The sequence below is a fragment of the Neltuma alba genome, unplaced genomic scaffold, assembly GCF_004799145.2.
Source record: "Neltuma alba isolate B1F8T4 unplaced genomic scaffold, ASM479914v2 tig00005158_pilon, whole genome shotgun sequence".
Classification (NCBI taxonomy): Eukaryota; Viridiplantae; Streptophyta; class Magnoliopsida; order Fabales; family Fabaceae; genus Neltuma; species Neltuma alba.
This window is the reverse complement of record NW_021634001.1, coordinates 1-14,256: the sequence shown is the minus strand read 5'-3', so window position 1 is coordinate 14,256 and position 14,256 is coordinate 1. Positions and strand designations below refer to the sequence as shown.

General features: G+C 36.4%; 1 protein-coding gene across 1 annotated transcript; it reads left to right on the top strand.

The window, feature by feature from the left end:
- Window positions 1-495: 495 nt before the first annotated feature.
- LOC114746956 (BEACH domain-containing protein C2-like) lies at window positions 496-13,302 on the top strand. Its single transcript, XM_028935233.1, has 8 exons — window positions 496-663; window positions 1,634-3,693; window positions 4,945-5,732; window positions 7,324-7,579; window positions 7,610-8,025; window positions 8,791-8,925; window positions 11,005-11,109; window positions 13,046-13,302. Exons 2-8 carry the CDS (start codon window positions 1,692-1,694, stop codon window positions 13,169-13,171), a joined length of 3,828 nt encoding a protein of 1,275 aa, XP_028791066.1. The 5' UTR covers window positions 496-663; window positions 1,634-1,691; the 3' UTR covers window positions 13,172-13,302.
- The last annotated feature ends 954 nt before the right edge of the window (window positions 13,303-14,256 follow it).

The window sequence follows — 14,256 nt, the reverse complement described above, 5'->3', positions numbered from 1 at the left end:
TTAAACATCCTAAATTTCTGAGTGTAGTAAATTTCTTCAAACTAAGCCTTCATCATTCATTTTAATAAACATGTCACCTTGAAAAAGAAGTGTTGGAAATCTTTATAATAAACCAGTGAGAATTGCAATTAGTGGATTAATAAATGTTCTCAAATGGGGCTTTTGGAAAAATGATCAGTAAAACCTTTTTTGGATTTTCGGAATTTGGGAAACTTGAATTTATTTTTCTGCCATTTTTTTTTGGAAAAAATGATTAAAAAAAATGAAAATTGTAAAATTTCAAATCAAATATTATCAACAAATGTATTATTATTTGCAAGTTGGTCAAAACCTGTTAATTAACTTTTTTTTGGCCATCAAATTATACGTATTAACTAAACAAAATTAGTCGTTGCAGTGGGTAGTACACTGTTAGTTTTCTTACCTCGTTGGCTCTCGTACCCCCATATTTTTTGTTTTCTTTCATTTTTTGACAAGGCAACCGGCCACCCACATCTGTCTCGCGCCCAACTCGGCTCCTCTTCCTCCTCCTCCGATTCACTCTTCCCCCAGTCTCTCTCTGTCCATTTTTTCTCCCCCATTTCTTTCACATTTTCATCAAATCGTCTATTGGATTTGACGATTGAATCCGAAACGGCGCTTCAAGCTGGATTCCTGTGCAAGGTACGAACTGGAACCAAATTCGTTTCTTGTCTGCTTTCATGTTTATGAAGCATGCCGATTTCGTTAGGATCTATGCATCACCATTGACTAACCCAACTCCGATCAATCATTATATGAATCCGTAGATGCATCTATGCATTGAAAAAAAAATCTCATATACGGATGTTTTATGTAATGTGGGGCGATTTAAGCTAATTTGATTTGTGGTTTCTCGTTTTAAATTTATTTGTCTGCTTTCGCAACAAGATCCCGAACCTTTTTCCTTTCTCAATTCAACTACTCTTCAATTAATGACGTCAACTGATTATTTGCCACAATCAAGTCTGATGTCTGCATCAAGTTATCTTTCGTTGGTGAGGAACCACTAAAGAAAAGAGCATGAATAACATTCCATGTTTGGAAGACTAATCTTAGCTACAGACAGTTTCGCTCACTGTTTTGGTTGTAAATTAGTGTCGTGAACTTCACTTCATTTCTCTCTTGTAAATCTGTTTTCAGACCAAGCTGATGTGCATCTTAGACGAGCTACTTAGATGATAAATTTGTCGTCAGTGTAAACAATCTTGAATATGACAACTGCCTTAAGCTGGATCTAACTGATGATTTTTTTTCCCCTTTCGAAATATATGTAGCCAGACTGGAGCTCACCTCCTGTACTTTAGTTTAGTTTGTTATGTAATTTCTGAAACTATTTCTTCTTTATATCTGGTAGGCAGTCTTTCCATGCCGAATGTGGTGTTCAATAAAGAAGCAGACTCATGCTTTTAGGTGGTCTAAGTGGCTGAAAATTTTGACTGGATGCACAGTTCTTTTAAAAGTTTGCCATACATATTACTGGCGACAAATGTTAATTATTTTATCACCACTACTGCATGCGGTTGCTTCAATTGTAAATGTTAATATGGTATCCAACTTCATATTTAGTGCTGCATCTAAATCTCAGATGATTTATGACGTCTATAACTTGCAGGTGGATTAGGCTTTAACTGTTTGAATGAATATTTGTCAGTTTCGTAAAAACTAGTATAATGGAAGAAGAAGAAAACGCACAAGAGGCAGAAATATCTGGTCATGAGTCAAAAACTCATGAAGTAGATAATGGTGTAAAGGAAATAGTAGGGGGTCTCCATCCTGGTATTGGAGTTGAACATGAAGATGAAAAAATAGACTGGCAGGGGAAGGAAATTGGTTCGGCAAGTACAGGGGTGGATGAGGACCATTTTGAGCAGGTATCTCTAAAAGATAAAGGGAAGAATAATGAGTCTGTAGGTTCAAACCGATCTTCTCATTTAGATAATGAAGAAAAAATCTATGGTGGAAATACAGAAGATTCTCAATGTTCACCGGGGACGCATATGATGGAAAGTGGTTCCTCTCCTGTTGCTGACATGCAACATGATCAATTTATATATAGCCCTGAGTCTGAGGGGCATTTTGGCCACACAATGAATCAGTTTGAGTATCAAACTGGTCTTGATTCAACTGGATATTCACCTGTTGGTTCTCCACCAAAGCCAAGGCAGAAGAATGCTATGCCAACTGTCTCTCCAGAATTACTGCATTTAGTAGATTCTGCTATTATGGGAAAACCTGAAGGTCTGGAGAAACTAAAGAATATTGCAAGAGGCATAGAAAGTTTTGGTACTGGTGAAATAATGGAAAATGTGGCTTTCTTAATAGTAGATTCACTTCTTGCAACAATGGGTGGTGTTGAAAGTTTTGAAGAGGACGAGGATAACAACCCTCCAAGCGTAATGCTTAATTCCCGGGCTGCCATTGTGGCAGCTGAGCTGATTCCCTGGCTTCCTTGGGTAGCTGATACTGACTATGTCATGTCACCTAGGACACGAATGGTCAGGGGGCTACTTGCTATATTACGGGCATGTACTAGAAACAGAGCAATGTGCTCAATGGCTGGCCTGTTAGGAGTATTGTTGAAATCAGCAGAAAAAGTTTTTACAGAGGATGTTGTTTCAAGTGGCCAAATGAGGTGGGATGGAACTCCTTTGTGTAACTGTATACAATACTTAGCAGGGCACTCTCTTGGTGTAAGTGATCTTCACAGATGGTTTCAAGTTGTTAGAAGAACACTTGATACAATTTGGGCTCCACGTTTAATGCTTGCATTAGAGAAAGCTATAGGTGGAAAGGAGTCAATGGGACCTGCCTGCAGTTTTGAGTTTGATGGTGAAAGCTCTGGTTTGCTTGGTCCAGGTGAAGGGCGTTGGCCGTTTGTCAATGGTTATGGGTTTGCAACATGGATTTACATTGAATCATTTGCTGACACATTAAATACGGCAACAGCTGCGGCTGCGATTGCTGCAGCTGCTGCAGCAAAGTCGGGTAAATCATCAGCCATGTCAGCTGCTGCAGCAGCTAGTGCACTTGCTGGTGAAGGTACAGCACACATGCCACGGCTGTTCAGTTTCTTATCTGCTGATAATCAGGGTATAGAGGCTTATTTCCATGCTCAGTTTTTGGTTGTTGAAACTGGTAGTGGGAAGGGAAGGAAGTCTTCTTTGCATTTTACCCATGCTTTCAAACCACAGTGCTGGTACTTCATTGGTCTGGAGCATATTAGCAAGCATGGAATTATTGGGAAAGCTGAAAGTGAAGTTAGACTATATATAGATGGAGCTTTATATGAAAGCCGTCCTTTTGAGTTTCCTCGAATTTCCAAACCCCTTTCATTTTGCTGCATAGGAACTAACCCTCCGCCAACAATGGCTGGTTTACAACGCCGTCGTCGTCAATGCCCTTTGTTTGCTGAAATGGGTCCTGTCTATATCTTCAAGGAACCGATTGGGCCAGAGAGGATGGCACGGTTGGCTTCCAGGGGAGGGGATGTGATTCCTTCTTTTGGTAATGCAGCAGGACTGCCATGGCTAGCGACAAATCCCTATATGCAGAGCAAGGCAGAGGAAAGTGCTCTTTTAGATTCAGAAATTGGTGGCTGCATTCATCTTCTTTATCATCCTTGTTTGCTTAGTGGCCGTTACTGCTCAGATGCTTCACCTTCTGGTGCTGCAGGTCAGATAGATTCATTGCCATGCTTCATGTGATTTATGAATTCTTTTACATTAGGTCTTTTTTTCTTTTTTAAAACCTGAAAAAGGCTTCTGTTGTCTGAGAAATAATCTTTCAAGTTAATGTACGCTGTGCAGTGTCATAGGATGCATCTAAAAAATTGTTGCCTTTTGGGTTTCTGTCATTATCGGAAGTTCATGTAATGTTGTAGTGCAATTGTCCTTTTGCTTCACAGTGGGGTTGTATGCTTTATAAGTTCTCCTCTTTGTTTGTTTTTTTTAATTTTCTAATCTAAAATCGTGTTTTTTATCATATATTTTCAAGGATATTATAACCACTTCGTGAAATTGGGTGTTTATGTATGAAGCAGTTAGCAGCTTGCCTTCATTTCATTTTCCTCATGTGCAGAAAACTAAATGCATTTCCTAATTTGAGACAAGGGAACTAGAAGTTTCTTAACTCTGTTAATTATTAATTTTCCCAGTGGATGCTTTACTTGATTTTAATCCTAATAATGATGACAATGGAAACAGAAGATGTTGCAATGGGGATTAATTATTTAAACCTTTAATGGTTCTAGAATTTCCTAAGGAATAGCCTCATTTATCCTAGGTTAGCCATGCATGTTAAACTCTTGTGTAAACATACTATGTGCTCTTAGTCACATGATAATATTCTGTTGCTTCATTCATCCTTTCTATTGAACTGTAGTCTTTTAATACACAATAGAATAAGCAAAATTAGTAGTTTTCATGTATCATTATATGTTGTTTCTTTGCAATTGTTCCTTTTCACGGGGTCAACTAAAATTCCATTAAAGAAAACAAACAACGCTACAAAGCTAGAGGGGGCTAAGTATAATAGTCTATCTAGCCAATCCCTTGTGTACACCTGTAAAATACTGAGTAAGACCTGATACAAATAAGACCTGATACAAAAGGGGATGAGGAAAAAGACTGCCTTCCTTCATTTTACTATATCTGGGGATGGGCCTATTCCTGAGAGCAGTGCTTGTTCTTTCATTCTCTTGCCAATGTTTGCATATGACATCACCAACTATTTATTAACAAAAGTGTCGATGTCAGGAATGTTTTTGCACACTATTTTAGCATTTAAGAAAGTAGGGTCTCTATTTAAATAATGTTAGACATTCATTTGCTGTAAAACCAATATAAAATCTATCATTTATCATAGTATGGATAAACTGTGCTTTTTATTTCGTATTTTTTCTTACAACTTTATATCATCATTCAGGGTTGGTTCGGCGTCCAGCTGGAGTTCTCGGGCAAGTCCATGTTGCAACTCGAACGCGACCTGCTGATGCTTTGTGGGCATTGGCTTATGGAGGTCCCTTAGCTTTGCTTCCCTTGGCAGTGAGCAGTGTACATGAGATAACCTTGGAACCACAGATGGGGAATGTTTCTTTGTCTTTAGCAACCACATCTCTTGCTTCCTCAATATTTAGAATTATATCCTTGGCTGTACAATATCCTAGGAACAATGAAGAGTTATCTCGCGGCAGAGGACCTGAGATTCTTTCAAAAATTTTGAATTATCTTCTCCAGACTCTATCTTTGCTTGGTTATGGAAAGCGAGATGGTGTAGGAGATGAGGAGCTTGTTGCTGCTGTTGTCTCACTATGTCAATCCCAGAATATCAATGACAAGCTTAAAGTACAACTCTTCACTACCTTGCTCTTAGATTTAAAAATTTGGAGTTTGTGCAGTTATGGAATACAAAAGAAGCTTCTGTCATCACTTGCAGACATGGTTTTCACTGAGTCAGCAATCATGCGAGATGCTAATGCCATTCAGATGCTTCTTGATGGTTGCAGAAAATGTTATTGGACTATTCCTGAAAAGGACTCAGTGAACACATTTTCCCTTACTGGGGCAACACGTCCGGTGGGTGAACTTAATGCTCTAGTTGATGAGCTCTTAGTGGTAGTTGAACTTCTAACAGTGGCAGCGCCTCCTTCAATGGTCTCTGATGATGTCCGGTGTTTGCTAGGATTCATGCTTGATTGTCCACAGCTCAACCAGGTAATGTAGTGTAATGCCAAGATTATGTCTTCCCTTTGTTGGGGCATTGTTGGAAATGGTTGTTCTAGGCTGGCACACACATGATAACATTCTATAACGCCTTTTTTTTTTTTGGGGTGAAAATGGAATACGTATTCAAGATGCTTATGCGGTCTCTTATTGCGTGGCAGGCTTTTTTAGTCCAATCTAGTTTTCATGTTACGATAATATTATTATCTAGAACACCAACCAGACAAGTTTTCCCTGTGTAGAGTTTGAGGAGTGGGTTGAACTCTGTGTGGCTTATGAACAATGCAATTTGCTATGGATTTTATTAAATATATATTGATATATTGATGCTGTATAATTTTTAGGGGGTCAGATATGTACATATTGCATGCTTGAGGTGGTCAACTAATTTTTTCCTGAATTTTTCTAATAGAATTTCATTACTGGTTGCTCTAGAGATTGGGGTTTTGCCACACTAAAGCTTGTTTTTGGATGGGACCCACTTATTATTTTGGTAAATGTGTATTTTTAGTGTGTTAATTTTAGAATAAGTTTTAGTTCACTCCTTTAACTTTCTTAAGTCTGTTTTTACTCTTTTAACTTTGAAAATATATTAAGAAATTTCCTCTTTTTTAACACGTTAATTCACTTAATGGAAAATGCTCCCATGCAAGTTAGTTAACTTATAATTGTAACCACATCATTATGCCAATGAAGCAACTAAAAATTTAATATTTATCATTTTCTGAAGTACTGCTTTTTTTTAGTTAAAAAGCAAAAGCTCAAATATCATATTATTGATTTAATCCGGTTGGTTCTCTAGATTTGGATGCGCCATTTAACATCATGTAAACATTTTCTGTAATTTCGTTGCATTAATGGTGTCAAAGAAGAAGAAATGTTTTATTTTATCAGAAAATTTTTATTATATTTTCAGGATTAAAAAAGAAATTTAATAAAGTTAAAGGATCACATTGAGACTTAGTGTGAAATTTAAAAGTATATTTTTACCTATATTTGTAGGGGTTAAGTTTCTCATTTCTTGTGTTTTCGATTTCTGATCCATATAATCTGTGTCTTCTCCTTTCCTAAATTTTATTTTTTGTGGAATCCTTTTTCTTCTCTACTTTTAATGACGAGTAGATAAGATTTGTCATATAAGACAAGAATCATGTTGATCATATATGAGGAATAGTTGGTGTGGCATCTATTGAGGAGAAGTTGGTACAAAATTGATTAAGGTGGTATTGGGCATGTACAAAGAAGGTTGAGAAAGGCATCGATGAGTAGGGTTGAACAGATAGTGTTGAGTTTCAGGGATTATTGCTGCAGGAAAAGAATTTCCGGGATTCTTAGAGTAGCAGAAGAAAATCCAGGATTACTGCTTGGCCAATATTTTTCTGCTGCATGCTCTGTTAGGTTTAATAACATTTAATGACATAAACTACATTTTTTTTACTTCCGACTATTACTAATCTCATGTTTATTTCCTTTTAAAATTCTAAAAGTCTAATGTGAACCATTATCTCTTATTCTTTTAATAAACAAAGTTCTCATTAAACTATTCTCAGAAATTGTACTCCTTGTTTACTTCACTTTCCAGGTTGCTAGGGTGTTGCATCTGTTCTACAGGTTAATTGTACAGCCGAATACAGCTAGAGCGCGCACATTTGCAGAAGCATTCCTAGCATGTGGTGGTGTGGAAACTCTTCTTGTTCTGCTTCAGAGGGAAGCTAAGACTGGGGACAATGGTGTCTTGGAATCAATGTCAAAAATTCCTCAACCTGAAAAAGCTACCGTTGGTGGTAATAGTGAAATTACAGAACAAAGTCAAGATGATGAAAGACCAGCTGAGAAAAGTGAAGCAGCCTTAGAAAAAAATGACCAAGATTCTCAACTAGTTGATAATAGAGGTCATCCCGATTCAAGTTCTGCTGTTGTGAATATTGAAAGGATGAAGTCTACTTCTGAAACTTCTAGTGTCAATAATTTGGGAGGAATAAGCCTTTCCATTAGTGCTGATAATGCAAGAAACAATGTTTACAATATTGATAACAGTGATGGTATTGTTGTCGGGATCATAGCCCTCTTGGGTGCATTAGTAGCTTCAGGGCATCTGAAATTTGACTCTCATGCTGCTCCTGATACAACAAGAAACCTTTTGGGCGTTGGACTGCAAGATGGGGGTGGCACCATGTTTGATGACAAGGTTTCTCTTTTGCTTTTTGCCCTGCAGAAGGCTTTCCAAGCAGCTCCCAACAGGCTAATAACTAACAACGTTTACACCACTTTGTTGGCTGCCTCGGTATGATGAAATTCTTCCATCACATCTCCATTTCATATTAATAGAAACGTACATGTCAGTGACTGTTAGAATCATGATTTTTTGTGGGATTATTGTTTAATCTTTCATTTTCAAATGCTATTCCCCGGGCTTTCTATGACAGCCCTTTCTAGTTAGGGTTTGATTTGTCTTTTTAATTGAGTTAATGGTCTAATATTTTGTCAGCCACTTCCATCCTCTGCCTTATTTCCTTTATATCCTGCTTGGCTTTTTTATTCTTGCTACTAATGCTGCGTCGGATACATGAATATGTTGCTTCTCTTCCCTCCCGCCCCTCTCTATTTCAGATCAACATCTCCTAATATCTTGACAGAATGGGTCAAAATGTGGAATTTTGGAAGAAAATATATTTCTTATAATTTTTGAATATAGCACAATGCATCTAAATATATGCACTGAGTAAAAGCATGAGAATAATGACTAATAAATGAATACAAACATTCTAGTCACTAACCCTTTCTTGGAAGATATTTACAAGGAAAAAAAAATATATTTCCATCACAAAATATCATATGGCAAAGCCCCATGATGTCTGTACTCTATATGTTTATTTAGAGAACCCCGGGGCAAAATGTCAAAAGCTGAGCAATTTTTTTTTCCCTTGGGATGCAACAAAAGCTGAGCAAGTTCCTAAAAATTTAAAAAAAAAAAAATTTCCCTTTTGGTTGTCATTTTTTTTCTTTTGATGAAAATCTTTTTTTTTTAATTGTTCTTTTTTTATTTCAGATCAATGCCTCTTCAATGGAGGATGGTTTGAACTTCTATGATTCTGGTCATCGTTTTGAGCATTCACAACTTCTGCTGGTGCTTTTGCGTTCTCTTCCCCATGCACCCAGGCCTTTGCAGTGCAGAGCACTACAGGTTTTAGCTTAAGTTCCTATTGCTTGCCATCCGCATTTAATGTTTGTAATTTGTTGGTTCCTTGTTTCATGAGCCTGAAATATCATGTCTATACTTGGTAGATTTATGCTCCTGAATTTGTCTCAATCTACTTATCCTTGGATGTACCTTCTTGATTGTGTTTGAATTTCTCATTACATACTTCGTGGATTTGATATTGCCTCGCTGGTCTCAAGTTTCTCATGATCAGGCATCCAAAAGTTAATAGTGAGTCATAGGAATAGTTTCTTAGCTTCCTTTCTTCCAACAACTGAATTTGTTTATTTCTCTATAAATTAGATAAGGAAGGTAAAAGACTTCAAAATTATCATGTGATAGCTTGCTATTATTGACTTGGGAACGTAAAAGAGTAGTATTCAATTCATTAGTCACTTTTCGCACCATCTTTTTCCTCCCATTTACATGATAGGAACCTCTTAACTAACTAGCTGACCCTATTTCCTTTTGATGAAGACCAGCTGACCCTTATTAACCTCATGAAGAAAATGTGTTATTGGATTTTTATCTTAATTTCAATTTACATTATTCTTTAAAAGTTATATTTCGTTATTTTAGAATAAAAATAAGGTATCTAGTGTCATCTTATCCTATCTAGGATTTAGTTATTTTATTCCATCTTTTAGGATTTATTATTTTTTTGAATAGGTATACCTAGGACTCTATAAATGGCCTAAAAGTTCTCTCATTTGTTAAACCTTTTTGGATGATTTGAATTAAGTTGATTGTTTTTTCAGTCTCTCTCTTAATTTCTCTATATTTCCTCCCTTCTTTCTTTCTTTCTTTCTTTCTATCTCTCCTTCTGCTTGTCTCTTCCCCTTCCGCTCCTGTGTTTTACCTCACCTTCGTGACCATTATTGCTGCCATGTAACAATAGTCCTCCTTCAAATTGATCCTTGTCCTCAAGGATAGTTACAATTCAAAAAATTTAAAAATTCAGTACAATGCATTTTTCTTGTCATGGACCTCTGTTTTCTAAGATTTAGGTTAAAAACACATTGACTATCTTATCAACATCTAAGAAACATTAAAAACCCATTGGTGTTCAAGAAGCCTATAGCCCTTGCACCTCAAGCCCATTTCTATGCTTGACATAGGATCAAAGTGGCCATAGATGTTCTAGATCATCAAGATGCAACTTGGCCTGCTGTTGCCAAAACAAAAAGCCCATCTGCCCTCTTTCTTGCCAAGCCTATTGCTGCTCTCATTTGTCATTAAGAGATTTTTTCCCCCTTGAAAGATGCTAATCAATAGTTAAAAATTATCTATAAATAAGCATAGTATCAATTTTGAAGAAAAAATTCACGGCAAAAAAATCCATAAATATTCATCCAAGCTTGATCCAGATCCAAACCAAACTGAATGAAATGACTTACGGTACTGAACCAAACCGATTGAAGAGAAAACTGAGTAGGTCCCACGAATTGCCAAACTGGTTGGTTTAATTCAGTTGTTTTTTTTTTTTTTTCCCGCCAAAACCAAACCAAACTGAACCTATGAACATAATGACAGGTTATCGGACCATGCTTCTAGTGATGGTGCTAGATGGACGAGAAACAAGCTTTGTCACTATATGGTACATGAAATTGTAAAAGTGTAGCATCCAGTTCATCAGAGACCTTTTACATCAAATTTCCTACCTATTGTGCTTATGGGAACCTCCTAACTAACTAATCCTTAATGTCTTGCTAACCATTATTAATGCCACATAACAATTACCACTCACACCTTGATAAGTGTATACTCTAACGAGATGCAGTCCCTCCTTCTGAAATCAACATAAACTCTTCTTGTTTGCATTATTTACTTTTCTTTTTTTCCCCTTGTCCTATATGAAATATTTTTCCCTGAGTCTTGATCTTGTGTGGTTCCTTTTGCATGAATGTTAAAATATGAATTTAACCTATTTATATGCCATGTCCACATGGGAAGCTTGTTCATTCGATTGACTTATATGAAGATTTCTGTCTTTACCTATATATGCATCCGAGATCTTGTTGTTTATGTCTTGCTTCTGAGCTATTTGCTTGCATACAATTTCAGGATCTTCTATTTTTGGCTTGCAGTCATCAAGAAAATAGAAGTAGTTTGACAAACATGGAAGAATGGCCTGAATGGATCTTGGAATTGCTAATTTCAAACAATGAGGTATTATTTTTTGGTTTTCAGAAAATGTGAGCTAGGCGCTCATTCTGGATTAGAGATGACAATTATAACACATAACTATTTATCCTCCCGAAGCCAACTCTATTTTGATTGCACTAAACTTCTTGATTTTATATTCGAGATTGATAGTTAATTGGGTTAGTTCTTTGAGCAAATTTCTAAAATGTGGGTTTAATCAGGCCAGCCAAACATTCTTTCTCTTGTTGTAAGATAATCTCTAGCATAAAACGTGTGAATATGTATTTATATGTGTGCAGACATTTATAATATGTTAGAATCACTTTTGGAAGTTTAGAAAATATTCATGGAAATGGAAAAATACTTAATTGTTGGGCAGAAGTTTGATTTGCTATTGTGAAGAAAGAATTAAGAGTAGGTTAGCTATAGGACTGCTATAGTCAAAGTCTATGAGGTGGGGGCTGTGAAAGTCACTTTTTGGGTCTATAAATCTTATCTTCGGCTGAGCAGAAAAGGAGAGAAGAATTTGAATTTGGCTCAGGCATTGGAGTGGATTGGCTAATCTTTGTGTGATATATGTCTGTGTGCTTGTCTTGTATTTCTTTGTTAGTTGTAATTCATTGTTGTGTTGTAATCTGATGCTGTAAACGCATTCCTATTGTTGAGTTTTCATTTGTTTGACTTGCTGTGTAATAGAGTAGAGTTTTAGTCCCTGAATGTAACGATTTTAACCTCTGGATTTCATTTTCGTTTGTAATCTGCCTCAATACATTAAAGGTTTTGGAGTTTGTGTGGGGTCATAACATTATACATATAATTGAAATCGGCTGCGAAGCAATTTTTCTATCATTGGCTGAAGTTTTCATTCGTTCAACTATGTATGATATAGGCATAAGGCAACACTCCTGTCTCTCCTAGCTCAAGGTTCTAGGAGATTATAATCTGGAAAATCTGATTTTATTTAGGTAGGGTTGTTATATTATTTTAATAGATTCATAAATCCTTGCCATACAGCAGTATTGAAGCAAATAGGAAAACGGGGATTATAATATGGAGTATAGAATAACATCTAGAATGCTTAGCACTTTGATTCCCAACATTTCTTGTCAAGCTGGCAAATAGGTGTTGATCGTTCCTACCTTGCTACTCAGATTCTTCAAACCGCACTCTAGGTGCTGCTTTTATCATCAATCAACTACTTGAGCATTGGTAGATGGGTAGGACACCTCTGTCTGACCTGATTCAATCTTCTCTTTATGAAATGATGATCTCTTTCAACATATTTGGTCCTGTTGTGCTTATGGGATTCTTGAATATTCCAATATTCTCCATGTTGTCACACAATACCTTGATTGGACATTCAATTCCAATTTTGAGCTTTTTAAGTACTCTGTCCAGACAGATGCCTTCACAAATTCCAGGTGGAAGGGTTTGAAACTCAGGCTCAGCTCTTAAAATATGCTACTATAAGTTGTTCCTTGTTTTAGAAGGTAACTAGCTTGCGCCATATAAATTTATGGTAGTCTATAGTTGATCTTCTATCAATAACTAAATCTACCCAATCTGCATCGGAGCAAACCTCTACTGCTTGGTGTGTTGCCTTCTTGAAATAGAGACCTTTTCCTCAGTTGAGTTTCAAGGTATCTTAGTATTATGAAATAGAAATCTTCGCTTGTATGTGCTTACGTATACATGCATGTATCAACACATGTATAGATAGTACATATTCAGGCACGCACACACACACAGACGAATATATAGAGATAGATTTATGGACAGACTTGTGTGCATATATAAACACACACATGGGTGCATATGTATAATCACTTGTGTACGCACATGCGCACAATAATATACTTATGCGGAGGGTGGGGGGAATCATTAGTTATAAATCCGTGGAACTTGAAATCCTTTTGTAAAATTCCCTAACCGTGCTACTTATGCATTTTATGTTTAACAGATGGCGCCAACCAAATCTTCAAATTCAACGAGTCATGGAGAACTAGAGGACCTTATACATAACTTCCTTATTATCATGTTAGAGCATTCAATGCGGCAAAAGGATGGATGGAAGGTTGCTATTTAATAACATTATTGCTTCTCTTTCATGTTAACCTGCTTTATGTGACAGTTGATTTATGTCTTGTATGCTTTTTGGCAATGTTGCTGTTGACATCCCCTACATGAGCAGTTTGTCTGTCTGTCTTATGTTCTGTATTTGATTCTCATTGGGCGAAATTCTATCTCTGTGTTGCTTTCTTTATTTGATTCCATTGGTTGAAGTTCTAACTTTCAAACTTCTACCTTAGATTTGGTTTGAGTTTTTGGATTGTGTGCCATGTCTGGTGCACAACTGTTGGGATTGCTAACATAGAATAGAGTGCGCGCTTTTTTCATGTATAGTAATTGAAATTCACTGAGGTAAACTGCATCTCAGCTTTCATTATTCATAAAGGACAGAGTGATGCATATGTAGGAGCATTATGGTTATCAAATCGGTACCCAAAAACTGATATGCTAATCAAATTTGACTGGGGGTGACTGAAGATCAGATTCGAATTCCTAAGATTTTGGAGGCAGATGGAAATATGATTACAATCTAGAAAATAAATGACAGGATTAAAATACATTGCTTAGTGGGCTTGATGAGCTTGGCTTCGAAGTCTGACTCCTTCTAACAGCAATGATATCCTCTATTGCAAGTATTACATGCGTTTTCTTTATTTTTGATTCCTTGTTTGTAATTTTGTTTCATAGTCATCGGAATGGACTTGCTTTTTCTATAAAAGGAAAATATGTAGATAAGTGGATGTTAACCTTGGCGAGAAAAATAATAAGCAAGAAATGTTATTCTTGGCAACTTGAATCAAAGTACAGGCTGGGTATTTATATCTTTCATCACTGGTTACATTGTATTCCTTTTGTCAACTATTATCAGAATTTAAACAGAACAGCAATTGACACGTAACAACATCTATGTTTGCAAACTTGACACTTAAATATCGTGATTTAATTGATGTCAGCCTAAGCGTAGATGTTATCACATCAATAAATTGATACAATAGTTACCGGCTGAAATGATTTGTAAAGTTTCTGATGCCACATTGGATATGCTAGTTCAATTGTTGTTTTTTCATATTCCTAGTGTCTCTGGATAAACCTTTTTTTTTT

Excerpts from the sequence above, each read along its gene's own strand:
- LOC114746956 (XM_028935233.1), top strand. The coding sequence starts at position 1,692 with ATGGAAGAAGAAGAAAACGCACAAGAGGCAGAAATATCTGGTCATGAG. Across the intron at positions 3,694-4,944 it reads TTCACCTTCTGGTGCTGCAG|GGTTGGTTCGGCGTCCAGCT; the intron begins GTCAGATAGATT and ends ATCATCATTCAG. Across the intron at positions 7,580-7,609 it reads TGAAAGACCAGCTGAGAAAA|ATTCTCAACTAGTTGATAAT; the intron begins GTGAAGCAGCCT and ends AAAATGACCAAG.